The 22252-nt window shown below is 43.5% G+C and overlaps 1 protein-coding gene across 25 annotated transcripts in view; it reads left to right on the top strand.

Moving 5' to 3' along the window:
- Nucleotides 1-22252, top strand: part of CNIH3 (cornichon family AMPA receptor auxiliary protein 3) — a 182540-nt gene that overhangs the window by 85663 nt on the left and 74625 nt on the right. For 16 of the 25 annotated variants that reach the window (XM_070385442.1, XM_070385435.1, XM_070385441.1 and 13 more), the window contains one exon: nt 18540-18608. Coding sequence is in view for 14 of the 25 variants with exons in the window: in XM_070385435.1 (XP_070241536.1) it covers nt 18540-18608 (69 nt within the window). In the remaining 11 variants the exon portion in view is untranslated. Of the gene's footprint in view, nt 1-7035; nt 7199-9007; nt 9406-18539; nt 18609-22252 lie in introns of all 25 variants that reach the window. The other 9 variants (XM_070385423.1, XM_070385427.1, XM_070385436.1 and 6 more) reach the window with 3 other exon arrangements.

The following is a 22252-nucleotide window of genomic DNA, read 5'->3' as shown; positions in this document are numbered from 1 at the left end:
CCAGAAAAAGGCTTTCCAAGGAAAGAGTCTGCCCATTAGGTGCACTACGGAGGCTGAGTTGAGGGCATTTGATCAATTTTTTCTTCATGATTGATTCCACGTTTGGTTTTGAAGACTTGATTGTTAAAGCCTAACATTCTAGTCCTGGTACAAATCCTTCTAGATTGGGGAAGGAATTCTGCCTTTGTTTTTTTTTAATTGAGGTATCACTGACTTACAATATTGTGTTAGTTTCAGGTGTACAGCAAAGTGATTCAGTTATATATATATATAGTTTTATGTATATATACAAAAGAGTACATATATTCTTTTTCCTTATAGATTATTACAAAATATTGAGTGTAAGTATCCTGTGCTACACAGTAGATCCTTGTTGGTTATCTATTTTATATATAGTAGTGTGTATATGATAGTCCCAAACTCCAATTTTATCCCTCCCACCTCCTTTCCTCTTTGGTAACCATAAGTTTATTTTCTATGTCTATGGGTCTATTTATGTTTTGTGTATAAATTCATTTGTATTTTTTTTTAGATTCCATATATAAACAATATCATATGGTATTTGTTTTTGGCTTACTTTACTTAGTAGGACAATTTCTAGGTCCATCTATGTTGCTGCAAATGACATTATTTCATTCTCTTTTTAATGGATGAGTACTATTCCGTATTATTTATATATATATATTATAATGTGTGTGTGTGTGTGTGCGCGCGCGCGTGCGCATTTGTGGCTGCTCAGTTACTTCAGTTGTATCTCTTTGTATCCCCATGGATTTCAGCCCACCAGGCTCCCCTGTCTGTGGGATTCTACAAGGAAGAATACTGGAGTGGGTTACCATGCCCTTCTTAATATATACATACGTATGTGTGTATCTATCTATCTATATACCACATCTTTATTCATCAGTCAATGGACATTTATTTAGGTTGATTCCACATTTTGGCTATGGTAGTTAGTGCTGCAGTGAACAATGGGATGCATGTATCTTTTCAAATTATGGTTTTCTCTGGATATATGCCCAGGAGTGGGATTGCAGGATCACATGATAGCTCTATTTTCAGTTTTTTAAGGAACCTCCATACTGTTCTCCATTGGTGGCTGCACTGATTTACATTAGACTGGGAAAGGAATTCTAAAGTCCCAAGGATGTTCCTCTCTGGGCTATTCTTGGGATATACAAATATTTGCATAGTCATTTTCATCTGACTTGCATATGATTTACACGTGCCTTCTGAGACAAGTCTCATCCAGGCAGTTTGCAAGTTGAAATTTAATCTCTTCAAGTTAGGGTTGCCCTTCCTGGATTTCTCTCATCTCCTATTATGTCACATGGAGTTGCTATTCCACTCCTGTCATTGAGTCCAAGGACAATGTCCTATTGTCTATCTGCTGCTCCAGGGACAATGTTTTTTCTTCTGTCTGCAGCTCCAAGCATAATGCCTCACAGAGTAGGGGCTCATTAAATATTCAGTGAATGAATTAATAACTCTGATCCCTTTTAGTTGACTCTCCATAGCCTAGTCACTGGGCTTTCCTGGTAGCTCAGTGGTAAAGAATTCGCCTGACAATGAAGGAGATGTGGGTTTGATCCCTGAGTCGGGAAGATCCCCTGGAGATGGAAATGGCAACCTGCTCCAGTATTCTTGCCTGGGAAATCCCATGGACAGAGGAGCCTGGTAGGCTACAGTCCATAGGGTCACAAAGAGTCAGATGTGACTTAACAACAAGTGAAGTCACTGGTGTTGGAGGACAGGAAAGGACTAACTAGAGAACTAAAATCTCATAAAGAAAATGGAAAATAACATAAGAGTCTATCTGTGTGTCTTGGGGACAAGGAAGAACTCCTTTTTTAAAAAGCTTCAAAAAATATAAAACATAAAGGGAAAATTTGATTTCCACTCAATGAAGGATACTACAGTTAATAGGTGATGGATGAGAGGAGGTATTCAATATGTCTAAAACTGAAAGAAGATTCACATCTACAGCACAGTAGCAACAAGTTCGAATCAAAAAGAAAAATAGCAACAACCACATAGAAAAATGGGCCTAGCAGCTAAGCAGGCAATTTACAGAAAAGAAATATAAAAGGTCTCCATTATATGGAGAGAGGCTCTATCTGGAGAAAGCAAGTTAAAACAACAAAAAGATCACTTAAAACCTATTAGACTTCAAAAGGGGGAAAGCTGGATGCTGCTAGGTGTTGGCAGGCAGGTAGGATGAAGAGTCCTTAGCACCCCACAGCGGGGTGCAGCCCCTTAGGAGGGTGGTGGCGGAGTGCATGCGTGCTTAGTTGCTTCATTGGTGGGCGACTTTTTGCGATCCTGTGGACTGCAGCCCCTTAGTACTTAGTTCTATTAAAAAAAGCCATAAACCTCATGGCCCAGAGGTCCCATTCCTAGGTATAAAGCTAGAGGAAATGTCAGACCAATCCCTAAGGGAACATGCATGGGGATTTTGGAGCATTATTCGATGTGCAAAGGTCATTAGTCTGTGTCTCTCCCTGGGAGCACAGATAGACAAATGGTAGAGGCTATACCTGTGGAGCCCTGTAGCTACTTTGCTAAGTGCAAGAGGTAAGCAAGAGAATGCGATACAGTTAGGTACATTAAAAATGTGCACACACAAGGGACTTCCCTGTTGGCACAGTGGATGAGAGTCTCGTGCCACTGTAAGAGATGTAGGTTCGATCGATTTCTGGTCCAGGAAGATCCCACGTGCTGTGAAGCAATAAGCCCATGCACCACAACTACTGGGCCAAGCTCTGGAGCCTGGAAATTGCAGCAACTTAGCCGGTGTAACTGCTGAAGCCTGAGTGCCTAGAGCCCATGCTCCACAAGAGAAGCCACTGCAATGAGAAGCCCTTGTATCACAATGAAGAGTAGACCCAGCTCACAACAACTAGAGAAAATCCTGTGCAGCAGTGAAGACCCAGCACACATGCAAACACACACACACACATGTACACAAACATATGCACATTTTGTAAGAATATAACAAAGAGAAAGATACCCATTAAACATAAACTGATAACCACCTCTAATGGAAGGAAAGGCTAATGGGAGAAAAGGAAACGAATAGATAAATTAGTAAAGTAAGAGAGGGCCTTGCTCAGATCCGTGATGACAGTGTGTTATGAACCAAGGAGTGTGGTTAATTCACCCTCTGCTTCTGAGGATCTCAAGCCAAAAGAAGCAACCCACCACCACCAACTTAGAAAAATTTAAGTTCTGTCCTAGAGCTTGGGGTCTTGCATCCCTTTATATATATCCCACCTTTAATTTGATTAAAGAGTTCACACTCACATTTGGAAAAGTCAATGTTTTGCTTAATAGGCTGTTGTGCCCAGAGGCTGTTGCTTTTTCGAAGTTAACATGAGAATGAATAAATTTAGTGCTAAAGAAAAAATTATTCTGGCACTTGTTAAAGTGGTAAGGGAGGCTTAATCAGGGCTCTCGCAATAAGGGAGATAGAGTGGGCTCAATTATGAATACAAGGACAACAGAGATTTTAAAAAATATTTATTTTAGTTTTGGCTGTGTTGGGCTTTAGTTGTGGCACATGGGATCTTTTATTGTGGTGGGTGAGTTTCTCTCTAGTTGTGGCTCACAGGCTTGGTAGTTGTGGTGCAGACTTAGATACCCCATGGCAGGTGAGATCTTAGTTCCCTGAGCAGGGGTGGAACCCACATCCCCTGTTTTGCAAGGTGAATTCTTTTTTAAAAAACTAATTAAATTCATTGATTTTTAATTGAAGGATAATTGCTTTACAGCATTGTGTTGGTTTCTGCCAAATGTCAGCATGAATCAGGCAAGGCAAATTCTTAAGGCCTGGACCATCAGGGAAATCCCTGACAATGGGGATTTGTAGCCAATAAGCATGGTAAAGGGGTTGGTGATGAAAAATCACTAAGATGAGACCTTATGGGTGGGTGGAGAGGTTTACTAAACTGACTTACTAGCATTCTTACTGAAGACAGGCCAGGGTGATTAGATATCTAGAGTAGGGATTCTCTCAACCAACTTAGCAAAACTAGACTTGGTAAGGATAGACGCAGAGCCCAGGACTGAAGCCTGGCTGAGAAGAGGACTCAGGAGACCTTGGTCAAGTGACCTTGGTCACTGGGAGAGCCCTGTGCCTTGTCTGCCTTCCCTTTTATGGCATCTCCAACTCCTACCATGGTGCCTGGCAAATGGTAGATCCTAGTAAGTATTTATAAGGAAGAAGAGTGATGGATTCCCTGCGGGCTGGGTGGTGAAAAATCTGCCTGCCAATGCAGGAGATGCAGGTTCCATCCTTGGGTTGGGAAGATCCCCTGGAGAAGGAAGTGGCAACCCACTCCAGTATTCTTGCCTGGAGAATCCCATGGACAGAGGAGCCTGGTGGGCTGCAGTCCATGGGGTTGCAGTGAGTTGGATACGATTTAGCTACTAAACAACAACAGCTGTGATAAGGATGGATCTTCCTGGAAGATTCTCCAGGGTGTTAGAGCCTCCCTGATGCATGTTCACACTTACCCTTGGACATGTGCGCCCCCAGAACTGGGCACACTGGCTGTGGGGCACTGCAGGCCTGGGGGCTGGAGGGGGCACTTGCTTGCCCTAAGAAACAGAGGACATTGGAACCAGAAGGGAGGAGCAATTCCAAGAGCTATGTGGGAAGCTGATGGCCAAGACCCAGAAAGGTGTCTGGAAGGTCACCAAACCCTTCAAGCCAGAAATTGCTCCTGAAATCTCAAGTTTGAGAACCAAGGATGGCAGAGCAAGTGCAAGTGTGGTAGGAGAAAGGCGGAACCTGAGGCTGCCAACAGTCACTTAGACTCTGTGGTTCCCAACTTGCATCACATAGCAGGTTATGGTACTGTGGGTGCTGGCTGGGTTAGGGGCTGAGTGGAACAGTGGCCTGTGGCCTGCTTGAGTGAGACCAGGAAGACCTCAGAATGCTGCCCGCTGCTGCCCTCCTGTTACCGAAGAGCTTGTACTGCTTGCTGTGTGACAGGCCAGTAAATTCAAAGACAAGTCTTTGGGAAAAGGGATAGCGACTTTATTTGAAAAGCCAGCAGATGGAGAAGATGTTGGACTAGTGTCCCAAAGAATCATCTTTTTTTTCCCTTAGATTTGTTTTTGATGTGGACCATTTTAAAAGTCTTTATTGAATTTATTACAATATTGTTTCCATTTTATGTTTTGGTTTTTTTGGCCACAAGGCATATGGGATCTTAGCTCCCCAACCAGGGATTGAACCCACAGCCCCTGCATCGAAGGTGAAGTCTTAACCAATAGACCACCAGGGAAGTCCCCCAAAGAATCATCTTACCCAAGTTAAAATCCAGGCTTTCTTTTATACTAGTGGAGGACGGGGTATGGCTGGTTATTGCAGACTTCTTTGTGTAAGAATCTTTTGTTCTTGAAACTGTCCCTGTAGGTGTTTAAAGATCATGACTTTCCGGTAAACCTCCAACAAGACAAATGATATTCTCTGTTCTGCAACTTTTTATCTCTGTGTGAATGAAAAAGGGTTATGCCTCTAAAGGTCGGAGCCTTGAGGATGGGCTGTCCTGTACATCCCAGGCTACATGCGGCATTCTTGTAGTGAAAGCAGAGTGGAATACAGAGATTAAAGTAAGAGAAACATTCAGAATGGAGTGGGATTTGTTCTTCCCTGTTCCACTCCCACCCTTCCCTCACTGCGTGTGGGCTGCCTCGCCCACCCCAAGTTAGCAGAACGTGGGGGCCTTCTCCTGACCTCCTCCCTTCTGGAATGTCCCCTGGCTGAAGCTGTGCCTGCCTGGTCTCCTGTTCTCTTGGCTCCCATGCCAGACATACCTGGCTCTGGGGCGTCTTTGTTTTTTGTTAATTAGATGAGCACCGGGGAAACAATGTCAAAACTGACTGTGTCTGCACTGGCACAGGCAGTGGCAAATAGGCTGTGTCCTTGTGTCCCCAAGTGTACTCGTCATTTGGGTCCAGGGGTTGGTCTGGGGGCTGATGTCTGCTTTCGCAGCTGATGTGCTGATCCCAGCCTCCTTCCCAGTATACCAGTGCTCAGTCTCCCACCGGGGACAGGATGGGCCCTGCCACTTTCTCATCCATGTGTAGCCTCAGAATGGTTCCACACCTACCTACATCCTCCTCCCCTAAAGTGGCTGGGTTTTTCTGGATCCAGACTGTGATGTTAATAACTGTGCTCAAGGCCAGGGAAGTGGAGTCCTAGCATCTGCATGCTGGTAATAACTACAGTAATAAAAATAACAATATTTACTCTTGCCACTAGGCATTGTACCCAGTGCTTTTATGGACATTATTTCCATTAGTCCTCACAGCCACAATAGGAAGTGGGAACCATTACTGTCCCGTCTTTATATTTGAGGACACTGTGGTTGGAAAGGTTAAACAGTTTGCCTGCCGTCTCACAAATAGATGAGGTGGAGTTTCGATTTGAACTGAGACTTTCTGACTCACAGGCATAGGCTTAACCATTCTACCATGTGGCGCCTTCTCTGTAACGGCAGTTCACTCCTCATCCAGCCCCATCTTTATCTCTCCTGCTCTGATGCTGTGATCTGTGGCACCTCATTTCACACTCATGGTGCCGTGTAGAGGTAGGGATGGTTATTATTTCCATTTTCTGAATAAGGAAACCACAGTCTGGAGAAGTGAAGTGAGATTTTCCCAAGGTCACACAGCTAGTCTTTGCAGGGTTAAGACCCCACCGAGCCCTCCTCCAGGTGTGGGCTTCTTGCCTCTAAAGAGACAGCAGGAGGCGTGGAGTTGATGGTGGCTCACTTAGCGATGGTGCGGAGGGGGCTGTGGGGCCGGCAGAAGTGGTACCCATGAGTGTGGAGCTGATGCTGCTTTCTTCCTGGGGGTTCAGGTGTGGCTTAGCAAACTGTTGCCCATAGCCATTTAGAATCCGTGAATAGAACCTTTAGGATGCTTCAGCTGCTCCAGCGTCAGACATAAAACCAACACTAAACTGAAGCCATCTGTGTTACAACCAGTAAAGCTGTTCCCATCCCCCTTCTCTCTCCCATCCAGTTGAACTCCTGACTCTCAAAAATGGCCCCAAGGCTTGGGCAGTGGTTTGAAGGAATTACTCCTGTTGGGACAAGACATGGAGAAGAAGTTAAAAAAAAAAAAAAAACTGACTTCTTTCTAAATTAGAAGTATATTCTAAGCATGACTTTAGGGAACTTACAAGGTATGTGGTGAGTGTAAATGCCTGTTTCCCCAGGGAAGGTATATATTTTGGGTTGGAAATGCTTCTGTTGGCTTCTTTCACACTAACCAACTTTCACTGATAGCACCCCATGCCCTTCTCTTCTGGTAAACATCTTAGGTCACAGCAGCAACAATTTCAGATATTTTGCAAGTAGAGTGTATTGGTTTCCCAGGGCTGCCTTAACTAATTGCTACAAACCCGGTGACTCAGTAGGAATTTATTTTTTCACAGTTCAGGAGTCTGAAAGTCTAAAGTCAGGGCATGTCCCTGCTCCCTCTGACAGCTCTAGGCAAGCTCCTTCCCTGTGACTTCCAACTTCTGCCGGCTCCTGATCATCCCTCGTGCTCCTTGGTTTGTAGCTGCATCATCCCCACCCGCCATTTCTGTGTGGCCTTTTCTGTGTCTTATAAGGATGCTGTCACTGGGTTTAGGGCCTCTAATCTAGTATGACCTCATTTTAACTGATTATTTCTGCAGCAATTCTATTTTCAAATAAGGCCACGGGGACTTCCCTGATGGTCCAGTGGTTAAGAAAATGTCTTCCAATGCAGGGAACGTGGGTTCGATCCCTGGTTGGGGAACTAAGATCCCGCATGCCACGGGGCAACTAAGCCCGAACGCCACAACTACTGAGCCCATGTGCTGCAGCTACAGAAGCCCGCAGGCCACAGCAGGGACGCAGCCTGACCAAAATTAAAAAAACACAAACAAAAACGAAATAAGGCCACATTCTGAGGTTCAGCCCACAACATGGAGAAATCAAAAAAGAAGGTCTGCCCAGGTGGCCCTACTGCAGACAAGAGTCTGAACACATATCTGGGTGAAAGAACTGTCCCTGTTGATAGATGGTCAGTAGACAGAACTTCTGGGGGTCTCAGGCCATGTGCCCTCCCATTAGAAAACTTTGAACAGCTCTTCTCGTGTCCAGTCATTCTCTGGGTTGGGTTAACCCAAAGTCACCCTCTGGCTTTCTGGGTCTGACTAGCCAGGATTCCTGGTCTTTCCTCATACTGCCTCTGAGCACTGACTTTACATTTGAGTGATTTAACGGCCTCGCAGGAAGGACCAGAAGATCATCAGCTTGCCACCTGCTCCCCAGTGTGCACACACGGCACTGCTTTCCCACACTGACCTGTCTCATATCGTCCCTCTTGGTCACACCCCTTCGTTGGATTGTGAACCACAAGCGGCCAAGGCACTTAGTTCTGAGAGTCACGTAGAGGCCACGTCACCAAAGGAGCAGTTGGGCTGAACGGGGTCTCTCCTCTCAGGTCTGCTTTGAGGAGTGGGTTATTTGAGTCCCACACAGGTAGGATTCTTGGTCAGTCCTGCTCTGGGCCCCATCCCCTCCCGCTGTCTCTCTCAGTCACTGGGCTTTACCTGCTGTGGCCTTTCTGCCCCTCACCCATGATGACCTTGTTCCCCCCTGGGGCCTCTGCAGCATAATAACTTCCTTCTTTTGAAACTTTCTGTGTCTGGTTCCTGATCACTCAGTCTCTCAGCTGAGGTGGTACCTCCTCCGAGAGGCCTTCCTTGACCACCCCCACCCCCCCAGTTTTATGTCTCCATATCACCTTGTTCTTTCTTCACACAGCCTGGCATTTTCAGATTTTTGTTTGTTTGTTTGTTTATTTGTTGATTCTGTCTTCTGCCCTTGTCTGTAATGACAGAGACCTTGTCTTCTGGTTCACTGCTATATCCTAGAGCCAAGACCAGTGTCAGGGACATCGTGGGTGCTTAGTGAAGAGTCTTTGGGGCATCTTCAGTAACTCAATACTTTCTTTTTAGGATTTCAAGTCACAGAGAGACAACCACATGGAGTATGTAGACAACTGCATGGTGCTACGTGGAGCATCAGCTGATCAGGATTCAGAAACTGGGTCCTGGTGTGGGCTGTGGCTAGCCCACTCTGCTGTGGCCAGCACTTCATTCAGACGCTCTGCCTGGGGCTTGGTTTCCCCAACTCTACACTAGGGGCACATCCCCATCCAGTGCATGGAGTCCTTGTGCAGATGAAATGGTGCCGGGAAATAATGGGACATAAATGTGCGACTGTGAGGCTTCAGCCCGCGAAGATCTTTCAGAAGCCAGAGGACACCGTGGAAGGAACACAGAGGAGAGAATGTTCCATAGAAAAGAGGCTTCTCCAAACGCGAAACTCTCTGACGGGGCAGCCCTGGGGACTTGTAAGCTAATGGGGGTGGAATTTTCTCTCATTATTACTCTTCCAGGAAGGTTTCTGCCATAGTAGAGTACAGTTATTTTTAGCAAAATAACTGTTTCAGACAAGCAAGGTAACTTTTAATCTCCTAATTATAAATGCTGTGGGCCTAAAGAAAGAAGGCTTCCTGAGAGGCTTAGTAGAGGACTTTGTAATTTCCTGTCCCTTGAGGTGGCTTCCCAGGTGGCTCAGCAGTAAAGAATCTGCCTGCCCATTCAGGAGTTGTGAGTTCAATCCCTGGGTTGGGAAGATCCCCTGGAGAAGGACATGGCAACCCACTCCAGTATTCTTGCCTGGAAATTTCCATGGACAGAGGAGCCTGGTGGGCTACAGTCCATAGGGTCACTGAAGAGTTGGACATGACTTAGTGACTGAACAATGACAACAGCCCCTTGAGGTGGGGCCAGGCTTCACCCCACGTGGGGATGTGGACTGATGGAATGGAGGCTATCTAGAGTTAGGGCCAACCCATGCCTGGCTACAGGAGGGGCTCTAGTCCATAGTGAGGCCCCTCACAGAGTGAACTTTTGAATTTTCTGAAGCATAGTTGATTTACAATGTTATGTTAGTTTCTGGTATTGGTATGCAGCAAAGTGATTTTATATATATTTACTTCTTCAGATTATTTTCCAGTATAGATTATTAAAAGATATTGAATTTAATTCTCTGTGCTATACAGTAGGCTCTTTATCTATTTTACATATAGTAGTGTGTATATATATTAATCCCAAACTCCTAATTTATCCTCCCTCTTCCCCTTTAGTAACCATAAATTTGTTTCTATGTGAGTCTATTTCAGTTTTATTGTTGTTCAGTAGCTCAGTCGTGTCCAACTGTTTGCTACCCCATGAACTGCAGCATGCCAGGCTTCCCTATTCTTCACCACCACCTGGATTTTGCTCAAACTCATGTCCATTGAGTTGGTGATGCCATCCAACCATCTCATCCTCTGTCACCCTCTTCTGCCCTCAATCTTTCCCAGCTTTAGTGTCTTTCCCAAAGGGTTGGCTCTTTGCATCAGGTGGCCAAAGTATTGGAGCTCCAGCTTCAGCATCAGTTCTTCCAGTGAATATTTAGAGTTGGTTTCCTTTTAGATTGACTGGTTTGATCTCCTTGCTGCTCAAGGGACTCTCAAGAGTCTTCTCTTGCACCGCAACTTGAAATCATCAGTTCTTACACACACACACACGCTACATTTTATTTATCCATTCATCTGTTGATGGACATTAAGGTTGCTTTATTGTCTTGGCTACTATAAATAGTGCTGCTATGAACATTGGAGCTCATGTATCTTTTCAAATGGGAGTTTTTGTCTTTCCCAGATATATGTCCAGTAGTGGGATTGCAGGATCATATGGTAGTTCTATTTTTCCTTTTTGAAGGAAATTCCATACTGTTTTCCATAGTGGCTGCACCAATTTACATTCACACCCACAGTGTAGGAGGGTTCCCTTTTCTTCACATCCTCTCCAGCAGTTAAAGACTTTTTAATGATGGCCATTCTGACTGGTATGAGTTATGATTTTTATTTGCATTTCCCTAGTAATTAGTGATGTTGAGCATCTTTTCATGTGTCTGTTCACCATCTGTATATCTTCTTTGGAGAAATGTCTGTTTGGGTCTTCTGCCCATTTTTTGATTTTTTTTTTGTGTTGAGCTGTATCAGCTCTTTGTATATTTTGGAAATTAATCCCTTGCTGGTTGCATCATTTGCAAATATTTTCTCTCAATCAGTGGGTTGTCTTTTCATTTTGTTGGTGGTTTCCTTTGCTGTGCTAAAGCTTTTAAGTTTGATTTGATTAGGTCTCTCTCTCTCTCTTTCTTTAAAATTTCTTTTGCCTTAGGAGACTATTCTAAGAAAACATTGCTATGGTTTATTTCAGAGAATGTTTTGTGTATGTTCTTTTCTGGGAATTTTATGGTGGCAGGTCTTATGTGATTGACCATAGGCGTGAGGATTCATTTCTGAGCTCTCTATTCTGTTCCATGGACCCATGTGTCTGTTTTTGTGCCAGTACCATGCTGTTTTGATGACTGTAGCTTTGTAGTATTATCTGAAGCCTGGGTGAGTTATGCTTCTAGCTTTGTTCTTTTTCCTCAAGATTGCTTTGACAATTCTGGGTCTTTAGTGCTTCCATAAATTTTAGGATTATTTGTTGTAGTTCTCTGAAAAATGTCATGGGTTGTTTGATAGGGATCACATTAAATCAGTAGATTGCTTTGGGTAGTATGGCCATTTTAACAATATTAATTCTTCCAAAGGTCTGTGAATTGTTGAGTCATTATCCTGGGCCCTGATGGTGCTGGGAAGAGCCAGAGGGTTTGGGTCAGGACCTTTGGGAATGAGTTAGCTTAAGCCTAGTGGTGGCAAGGACAGAGCTCTAGGTTCACAGAGATAGCTTCACATCCAGAGTGTTTCTCTGCTTGGACCTCCCTCCCTTTCTGGACTCCTTGGGCCCCTGGCCCTGCATCTCCTGGAGCCTCCACTCTGCACACAGCTAGGTGCTGGCATCTGACTTTCTGTCCCTCTTGAGCAGCGTCCCCTGCACAGCGCAGTCCCAGGCAGGATTGTAGGCAACCTGATTGGCTAAAATGTTTGTCATGCAGCTGGTGGAAGAGCTGCTTGTCTTGCTGTGTCTCCACTGTCCTGCTGCTGCCTTGTCTAGTCTTTTCTGTGTTCACTCAAAGCTCCATCTCAAAAATTTGTCAAGAGAACAAGGAAGGAAGATTCCCTATACAAGACAGTGAAATAAGCAGTGAAGGTGGCTCTGATATTAATTCAACCTATAAGTTTGACAACTGTGATGAAACTGGCTAGTTATAAGTCACACACTATCCAAGCTCATGTAATAAGAAATAACCTGATAGTCCTAAATCTATTAAAGAAACTGAATTTTTAGTGTAAACTTTCCCTTATGAAAACTCTAGATTTTAGGAAAAAACCTAAGAGAAAATCTTTGTGGCCTTAGGAGTTCTCAGATCCAGCACCAAAAATACAATCAATAAAAGAAAAACTGATAAATTGGATAAACTGATAAATATTAAAATGAAAAACTTTTGCTCTGAGAAACATCCAGTTAAGAATGAAAAGACATGATACAGAAAAGAAGAAAATATTTGCATATGATACAAATGAACTTATTTACAAAACAGAGACAGACTCATAGAAAACAAATTTATGGTTACCAAAGGAGAAGTGGGGAGAGGATACATTAGCAATTTGGGATTAGCAGATGCAAACTACTATATATAAAATAGATAAACAATAATGTCCTACCTGTAAAGCATAGGGAACTATTTTCAATATCTTGTAACAAACCATAATGGAAAGAAATATGGAAAAGCATATATCTATATATGTATACCTGAATCACTTAAACCAGAAACTAACAACATTGTAAATCAACTGCTGTTGCTACTGCTAAGTCGCTTCAGTTGTCTGACTCTGTGCGACCCCATAGATGGCAGCCCACCAGGCTCCCCCGTTCCTGGGATTCTCCAGGCAAGAACACTAGAGTGGGTTGCCATTTCCTTCTCCAATGCACGAAAGTGAAAAGTGAAAGTGAAGTTGCTCAGTCATGTCCGACTCTTTGCAACCCCATGGACTGCAGCCCACCAGGCTCCTCCATCCATGGGATTCTCCAGGCAAGAGTAAATCAACTACACGTCGATTAAAATTTTTTGAAAATTTCAATTTGCATAACTGACAAAGATTTGTATCCAGAATATACAGAGAACTCTCAAAAACCATCAATAAGAAAACAAAGAGATCAATTTTTAAAAAGTTGGGCAAGTGATTTGAACACACTTCACACATCACCAAAAAAGACATACATATGACCATTAAGCCCACAAAAAATTGCTCAACATCATTAATTATTGGAGATATGAGATATCTCTACACTTCTATTGTCATGGCTAAAATAAAAGAAACCCAAACTGACAATACTAAGTTTTGATGAGGATGTAGAGTGATTGGAACTCTTTTATGTTACTAGTGGGAATACAAAATGGTACAGCCACTTTGGAAAACAGTTTCTCCATTTCTTATATAAACATACAGTTAGTTACCACATGAACCAGCAATACATGTCCTATTTACTCAAGAAAATTGAAAACACATTTGCATGAAAACTGTTACGCAGATGTTTCTAGCAGCTTTATTCATAACTGTAAAAAAACTGGAAAAACCCACATGTTCTCTCTTTTTTTTTTAAAGAAGTTATTTATTTGGCTGTGGTGGGTCTTAGTTGCAGCACGTGGGATCTTCAGTCTTTGTTGAGGCATTCGGGATCTTTGGTTGTGGCATTCCAGTTCTTAGTTGCGGCACGTGGGGTCTAGTTCCTTGACCAGGGATCGAACCCAAGCCCCCTGTATGAGAGTTTGGAGTCTTAGCCATTGTACCACCAGGGAAGTCCACCACGTGTTCTTTAACAGGTGAATGAGTAAACAAACTTTGGTCATCTCTAGTGGAATACTACTCAGCAACAAAAAGGAGCAAGCTAATGATGTAGCTAGGTTGCACGGGGGAGCAGAGGCTCAGATAAGCTGGCCTTTGGATACAGCTGAATTAAACCGGTCATCCTTTGATCATGGCATCGTCATCATGCTTTTCTCACAGTCCATCACTGATGCTAATGGCATGGCTCCAGATAGAAATCTGTGGCACCAAAGGGCTCCACTATCCTGTACTGAGTGTTCTGTTCTCAGATACTGGCCAGGAGTCTGGGAGTGGGAAACTAGGAACTAGTGCTAAGAAGCTGCTGCTGCTGCTGCTAAGTCGCTTCAGTCGTGTCCAACTCTGTGCGACCCCATAGACGGCAGCCCACCAGGCTCCCCCCAGAGTGTAACCCAAACCTCACAGCCTCTGGGAAGCTTTGTTTTTGTTCCACAGAGATAGGTGCTCATCCCACCTGTCCTTGGACTGTGTTTCCTTCTCTCTGTGTGTACTGGAGGTAGGGTGACTTAATGGTAACTGTATAGGTTTTAGTGTCGGAGAGGCTTTGGTTTAAATCCTGGCCCCAAAGCAGTGATCTTGGACAAGTAATTTAATCGCTTCTGGTCTCAGTTTTTTAATTTCTGAAATAGGGACAAAACTAGTACTTATCTTACGGGGTGGCTGAAGACTTAAATGATAAAAAGCATGTTTAGTGTGAAGCCTAGAGCCCAACATGTAAGCATGCACTAAATGGTAGATATTATTATAGTTGTCTTGTTAATAGTACTTATCACATTATAGCATGATGATCTGTTTACATGCTTGTCTTCTTTTCTAGACTTGTTGAGGACAGGAGCTGTATTTTGTTGATTTTTGTACCTGCAGGGGCTAGCCCAGTGCCTGTGGGTAAAAAGTGCTCACTGAATGTCAAGTGAATGGATGGATTGTTTAGTTAGTAGTTAGCGGAAGGCAATGGCACCCCACTCCAGTACTCTTGCCTGGAAAATCCCATGGACAGAGGAGCCTGGAAGGCTGCAGTCCACGGGGTCGCTGAGGATCGGACAGGACTGAGCGACTTCACTTTCACTTTTCACTTCCATGCATTGGAGAAGGAAATGGCAACCCACTCCACTGTTCTTGCCTGGAGAATCCCAGGGACGGCGGAGCCTGGTGGGCTGCTGTCTATGGGGTCGCACAGAGTCAGACACGACTGAAGCGACTTAGCATGCATGCATGCCAGGGAGGGGATACTGAAAGCCTTTCTGTCCATTACCATCACCATTATCAGAAAGCCCATGAAGTAATTGTTATCTCATGGAGCTTGAAGGCATAAGCTTCACTCTGGCCTTCCTTTTTTCACACCTTCCTTCAAGTCGGGTCCTGAGATGGGCTGTGGTTGCCTGCTGTCAGACTCAACTCAGCAGCTTGAAACCCCCTGGGGCTCCTGTCTAGCTGCTTCAAGCATCAGCTGCCTTTGTTCCCTTCAGCCCAGACTCACATCCCTTTACTTAGATAGGGAGCGGGCTGGAGGCGGGAATCACGCGGGTTTGTGTCTTCAGTTACAGCAGTGATGTGGGGGGCTTGATCCCTTTTCTGAATGGACTACCAGCCTCTTTGGGGAGCTTATATATGTTGTATCAACAGTAATGGGGTTCTAACGCCATCCAGAGATTTTTAGTTGACTAGATGAAATCTGATGAATTGTCTTTATAATTAGGTACATAATGAGTGGAATGCTTGCTTATGTCAGCCTGCTGGGATCTAGGAGGGCGATCTTCAGGCTCTGCCCTTGGTTCTGCTCAGTTTGCATTTATATCTGGGGATATAGATGTAGATGTTGAGCACATTATGTTCATTAACATTTGTAGTTTGGAGACATATCTCAACACATTGGACCAATAGGGAGGAGTTAAAAGGGATAAATGTCAGTTACCGCTTTTAGCGACCAATAATCCAATAATGGGTGTGTGGAATGAAATGGGTTTAGTTTAACTGAAGCACATAAAAAAGACCTGGGCTGTTATGTAACGCAAGTTCAGTATGAAACCAGGCATATGATGTGTCTACAAAAAGGCTAATGCTATCAGGTCACGTTAACAGAGGTACAGTTTACAGAACAGAGGAGGTGAGTGGTGCTTTTACTCTCTGAGCCAACTGACCTCACCTTGAGTATGGTGTTTAGTTCTGACAGTCATGTTTTAGTAAAGACATTTACAACTGTAATGTGACTGAAGGACAATCAGAAGGGTGAGATAATTTAGTGCCAGTTAATATAACGGCTGCCCACTCCAGTATCCTAGCCTGAAGAATTCCATGGACTGTATAGCCCATGGGGTCACAAAGAATCAGACATGACTGAGCGACTTAAAAAAAAAAAAAAAAAATATATATATATATATATATATATATATAATATAATGGTTGGAGAGATTTAGCCTGAAGAAGGATTTGCTGGGTTCACCATAGCTGTCAATACTGATAGGAATTCCTTGTGGAAGAGGGATTCAGTGATCCTCTGTGTCTCTAAAGCAGTGCATTATAATAGAACCTTCTGTGATGATGGAAATGTGTTATATCTATGCTGTTTAATAGCTACTAGAAAGATGTGATTTTAAGCAATTAGAATGTGGGAACTGAATTTTAAATTTAATTTTAACTAATTAAAATTAAAATAGCCAAATGTGGCTACCATATTGGACAACATGCAGCTCAGAGGAGAAATAAAAATAGAACAGAGGTTAGCAAGTTTTTTTCATTAAAGAGCAAGATAGTAACTATTTTGAGCTTTGCTGCCCATATGTTTTCTGTTGCAGCTACTCAACTCAGCCACTGTAGTGCAAGAAAATAGACCATGTATAAAAGAATGCATGTGTCTATGTTCCAATGAAACGTTATCGATGGACACTGAAATTTGAAATGATCTAATTTTAATGTGTCACAAAATATTATTCTTTTAATTTTTTCTGTTATTCTAAATATGTAAAAACCATTCTTAGCACACAGGTTGTGCAGAAATGAGTGGCCAGCTAGATTTGACCTGTGGGCTGTGGTTTGCTCACACTGGCTTAGCATGCGGGTGGAAACCTTAGGGAGTTATATGTGAGTTCAGTTAAGGAAGATAATGATTAATTAGAGGTAGCCAGGGATAGAAGGAACATCTTCAGTAACTGGTGAGTTTCTTGTTACTAAAGCTTCAGGTATCAGCTGGATAATGAACTATCTGGCAAGGGATGATACAGAAATGTGTCTCTCTAATATTACTTACACTAGAATTCTCCCCTAATTCTGTAGGAGTATTAAAATCAGAGTGACATGTGACTGAGCTAAAATCATACCTGCTTTTTTAAGGGAAACAAGTCATTTTCCCTCACTCGGTACTTGCTCTCAACCCCTGCTGCTGGAACAGGGACTGTTTTGGACAGGGGCACTACTAGCTTCATCGTTTCAGCAATTCTCCCGAGTGTTCAGGGACCCCTGGGATATGCCTTCCTGGGGGAGTTGGTTTGTCCATTTGTGTGCAGCCCAGGACAGGTCCTGAGACCTTCGCACCCTAGGAGAGGACACCCTACTGGCTGTACACACCTTTGTTCTGTTATTGAGTCCCTGGCGACACCTGGGGGACAACGTGGTGGGGGTTAGGACTTCTAGCTAGTTCTTTCTGTGGCTGGGTCATGCCTCATTCTGTGACTGGAGAAGGGCACCTCTAATATTTTCCCCTTCAGACAGATAGGGAAACCATTGCTTTCTGGGGACCTCTGAGTTTCTGTCCAGAATGACCTTGAGAACTCAAGTCCAATGGAGTAAGCTTGACACCTTGATTGTCCAGGAGCTGATCGTCCAGCCTTTTGATGACTAAAGATTCAATTGTTCCTAGTATTGTCAACTCTGCTTTCTTAATTTTCTCTTCTCCCTTTTGCCTGACTTCTATCCATTGAACTTCTAATCAGCATCTCTGCCAGAATAAACAAAAGTAAAAAATAAACAACTTTTTCCTTCAGGAGAAAATGGAAAGTGCTGGTTTCAAGTTTTAACTTTGTGTGTGTGTGTACCTTTATCCAAAGCCCAGCCTGCTCTCACTGTAACAAAGTTTTCTCTACATTTTTATGAAGCACAGGAAACTTAAAAAAACCTTTATTTGGGGGATTTAAAAAATTCAGATAGTTGACATACAACATTGAGTACATCTAAGGTATACAGTGTATAGATTTGGTATATTTATGTTACAATATGCTTGCCCCTTTCACCTTAACTAACACCTCTAGCCCATCACAGTTACCATTTTTTCTAGTACTTGAAACAATTAAGATCTAGTCTCTTAGCAAGTATAATGTTTATAATACAGTTTTGTTTTCTGTTACCACTGTACAGTGTATTAGGTCTCCAGGACTTATTTATCTGCTATTTTAAATATGTACCCTTAAACAACATCCTTCTCATTCCCCATGTAGGGGATTTTCAGGCATATACAATGTAGACAGGAGAGTACAGTCAACCCCAAGTGCCCCTCACCAGCTTTGACAGTGATTCCTGGCCAGTGTCGTGTCACTGGCACCCCTCTCCTGCCTCCTGAGTTATTTTGGACCACATCTATAGGAAGCTTTCCACTTGGTGAACTGACTCATCTTTGCACTAACATCTTGACTCTGTGTTTTCCATTTCAGATAATTGCCTTTGATGAGTTAAGAACGGATTTTAAGAGCCCCATCGACCAGTGCAACCCTCTTCACGCGGTGAGTAGTGGGTGCTGGTGACTGGAAGGGTGGTGTCACTCCAGGCCACCCAGGGCCTGTGAAGAAGGGTAAGGTTTTGATGAGTAGGGTGAGTGAAGCACATACTTGGCCCTGGCTGCACCTCCATGTCTGGTTCAGGGTGGTAATCCCTGAGGCTGCAGAGGTCTCAACTTATCCTGAAAAGTCAAGTATAGCAGTCCCAGTACCTGGGTGGGAAAGCTCTGTGTGCCGTGGCTGTGGATTCCTCGTGGCCCCGTGTTAGTGGGTCTTGAGCAGGGAGAGCGGCTCCAGGCTGTCCATCACATTGGTGGATGTGGGAGCATCACTGTGGTCATCCCCACTCTGTACTTTGCCAGGTTTCTCAGAGGGAAACTTGCAGGGGGTTAACATGCACAGCTCATTTCACTGTATCCATCACCCAGGGAGCATTCATCTTGGGAGGCTGTCTGGGTTTGAGGTCGGTTCGCCTTCCCCTGGGAACCTGATGTAGTCCAGTTGTCTGGCCCGGTTCAGAATATGAGAAACCCCCTGCCCCTGCTGCTCCCTGAGTCCTGCTGCTCTGTCTGGCTTGTCAGGCCATGACCACTGCTTCCACGTGCCTGGAATGGATGTAGGAAGAAGCCTCGACACGAGCAGAGGAAAAGGACCTCGTGTCTGCAGAGTCGGGTGGATGCTGGCTATCCACTCCTTGGCTCAGTGCAGCCCACGTCCCAGAGCCAGGCACCAGCCAGGCCTGTACAGAGCCTTTTCCAGACTCTTCTGGACCAGAACTCAAAGGATGGAGCTCATAGTTCATGCAGGTCTGTCTCTCAGTCTAATAAGCTCAGTGAGCCTGCATTGTGTTGAACTTCCCTCCAGGCCCTGGTTTCCAGGACTAAGGCAAGTTTTTGTTTGAATAGTTCTATTGATAGTTTCAGTTAAAAGTTGTAGAGTGAATGCCAGGATTTACTAGTGTGACTATACATATATACACACACACACACACACACACACACACATATATAGTATATATCTGTGTGAATATTAGTATTAACCTGGAAGGCTTTAGTGGCATCATTTAGTGACATAATTCTCTAGTGATAGGGACAAAGAGGTCTGTTCTCCTTAGCTGTGGGCCCCCTGAAGAGAGTTGTATTCTTCGGGAGGTACTAAAAGACCAAGGGAACAGGCTTTGGTGTCCACTTGTAAAGTACAGGGTTATTATTGGATTATTATTTAACAGTTATTACTGTTAAATTTTGGGTGGGTTTTATTACATTCCAACAATACAAGAGAAGACTCTACATATGGACATCACCAGATGGCCAATACTGAAATCAGATTGATTATATTCTTTGCAGCCAATGATGGAGAAGCTCTATACAGTCAGCAGAAACAAGACCCGGAGCTGACTGTGGCTTAGATCATGAACTCCTTATTGCCAAATTCAGACTTAAATTGAAGAAAGTAGGGAAAACCACTAGACCATTCAGATATGACCTAAATAAAATTCCTTACGATTATACAGTGGAAGTGAGAAATAGATTCAAGGGATTAAACCTGATAGACAGAGTGCCTAAAGAACTATGGATGGAGGTTTGTGACATTGTACAGGAGGCAATGATTAAGACCATCCCCAAGAAAAAGAAATGCAAAAAGGCAAAATAGTTGTCTGAGGAGGTCTTACAAATAGCTTTGAAAAGAAGAGAAGCAAAAGGCAAAGGAGAAAAGGAAAGATATACCCATCTGAATGCAGAGTTCCAAAGAAGAGCAAGGAGAGATAAGAAAGCCTTCCTCAGTGATCCATGCAAAGAAATAGAGGAAAACCATAGAATGGGAAAGACTAGAGATCTCTTCAAGAAAATTAGAGATACCAAGGGAACATTTCATGCAAAGATAGGCACAATAAAGGACAGAAAATGTGTGAACCTAACAGAAGCAGAAGATATTAAGAAGAGGTGGCAAGAAGACACAGATGAATTATACAAAAAAGATCTTTGTGACCCAGATAATCACAATGGTGTGATCGCTCACCTAGAGCCAGACATCCTGGAATGTGAGGTCAAGTGGGCCTTAGGAAGCATCACTATGAACTAAGCTAGTGGAGGTGATGGAATTCCAGTTGAGCTATTTCAAATCCTAAAAGATGATGCTGTGAAAGTGCTGCACTCAATAGGCTAGCAAATTTGAAAAACTCAGCAGTAGCCATAGGACTGGAAAAGGTCAGTTTTCATTCCAATCCCAAAGAAAGGCAATGCCAAAGAATGTTCAAACTACTGCACAATTGCATTCATCTCACACGCTAGCAAAATAATGCTCAAAATTCTCCAAGCCAGGCTTCAGCAGTATGTGAACCATGAACTTTCAGATGTTCAAGCTGGATTTAGAAAATCCAGAGGAACCAGAGATCAAATTGCCAACATCAGTGGGATCTTCGAAAAGCAAGAAAGTTCCAGAAAAACATCTACTTCTGCTTTATTGACTACACCAAAGCCTTTGACTGTGTGGATCACAACAAACTGTGGAAAATTCTTCAAGAGATGGGAATACCAGGCCACCTTCCCTGCCTCCTGATAAATCTGTATGCAGGTCAAGAAGCAACAGTTAGAACTGGACTTGGAACGACAGACTGGTTCCAAATTGGGAAAGGAATACGTCAAGGCTGTATATTGTCACCCTGCTTATTTAACTTATATGCAGAGTACATCATGAGAAATACTGGACTAGATGAAGCACAAGCTGAAATCACAAGATTCCAGATCACAAGCACAAGATTGCAGGGTGAAATATCAATAACCTCAGATATGCAGATAACACCACCCTTACGGCAGAAAGTGAAGAACTAAAGAGCCTCTTGATGAAAGTGAAAGAGGAGAGTGAAAAAGCTGGGGAAAAAACTCAACATTCAGAAAACTAAGATCATGGCATCTGGTCCCATCATTTCATGGCAAATAGATGGGGAAACAGTGACAGACTTTCCCCTTTTGGGCTCCAAAATCACTGCAGATGGTGACTGCAGCCATGATTAAAACATGCTTGCTCTTTGGATGAAGAGTTATGACCAACCTAGACAGTATATTAAAAAGCAGAGACATTAATTTGCCAACAAAGGTCCATCTAGGCCAAGTTATGGTTTCTCCAGTAGTCATGTATGGATGTGAGAGTTGGACTATAAAGAAAGCTCAGCGCCGAGGAATTGATGCTTTTGAACTGTGGTGTTGGAGAAGATTCTTGAGAGTCCCTTGGACTGCAAGGAGATCCAACCAGTCCATCCTAAAGGAAATCAGTCCTGAATATTCATTGGAAGGACTCATGCTGAAGCTGAAGCTGAAACTCCAATACTTGGGCCACCTGATGCAAAGAACTGACTCATCTGAAAAGACCCTGATGCTGGGAAAGATTGAAGGCGAGAGGAGAAGGGGATGACAGAAGATGAGATAGTTGGATGGCATCACTGACTCAATGGACACGAGTTTGAGTAAACTCCGGGAGTTGGTGATGCACAGCGAGGCCTGGTGTGCTGCAGTCCATGGGGTCGCAGATTCTGACATGACTGAGCAACTGAACTGAACCGAACTGAAGAAACTATATATATATATATACATATATATATATTCAGTGGTGATTTAGTTGCTAAGTCATGTCCAACTCTTGTGACCCCATGG

Source organism: Bos mutus, chromosome 16 (assembly GCF_027580195.1).
Source record: "Bos mutus isolate GX-2022 chromosome 16, NWIPB_WYAK_1.1, whole genome shotgun sequence".
Classification (NCBI taxonomy): Eukaryota; Metazoa; Chordata; class Mammalia; order Artiodactyla; family Bovidae; genus Bos; species Bos mutus.
Note: the sequence above shows the minus strand (reverse complement) of the source record. Positions and strands in the feature narration are given on the sequence as shown.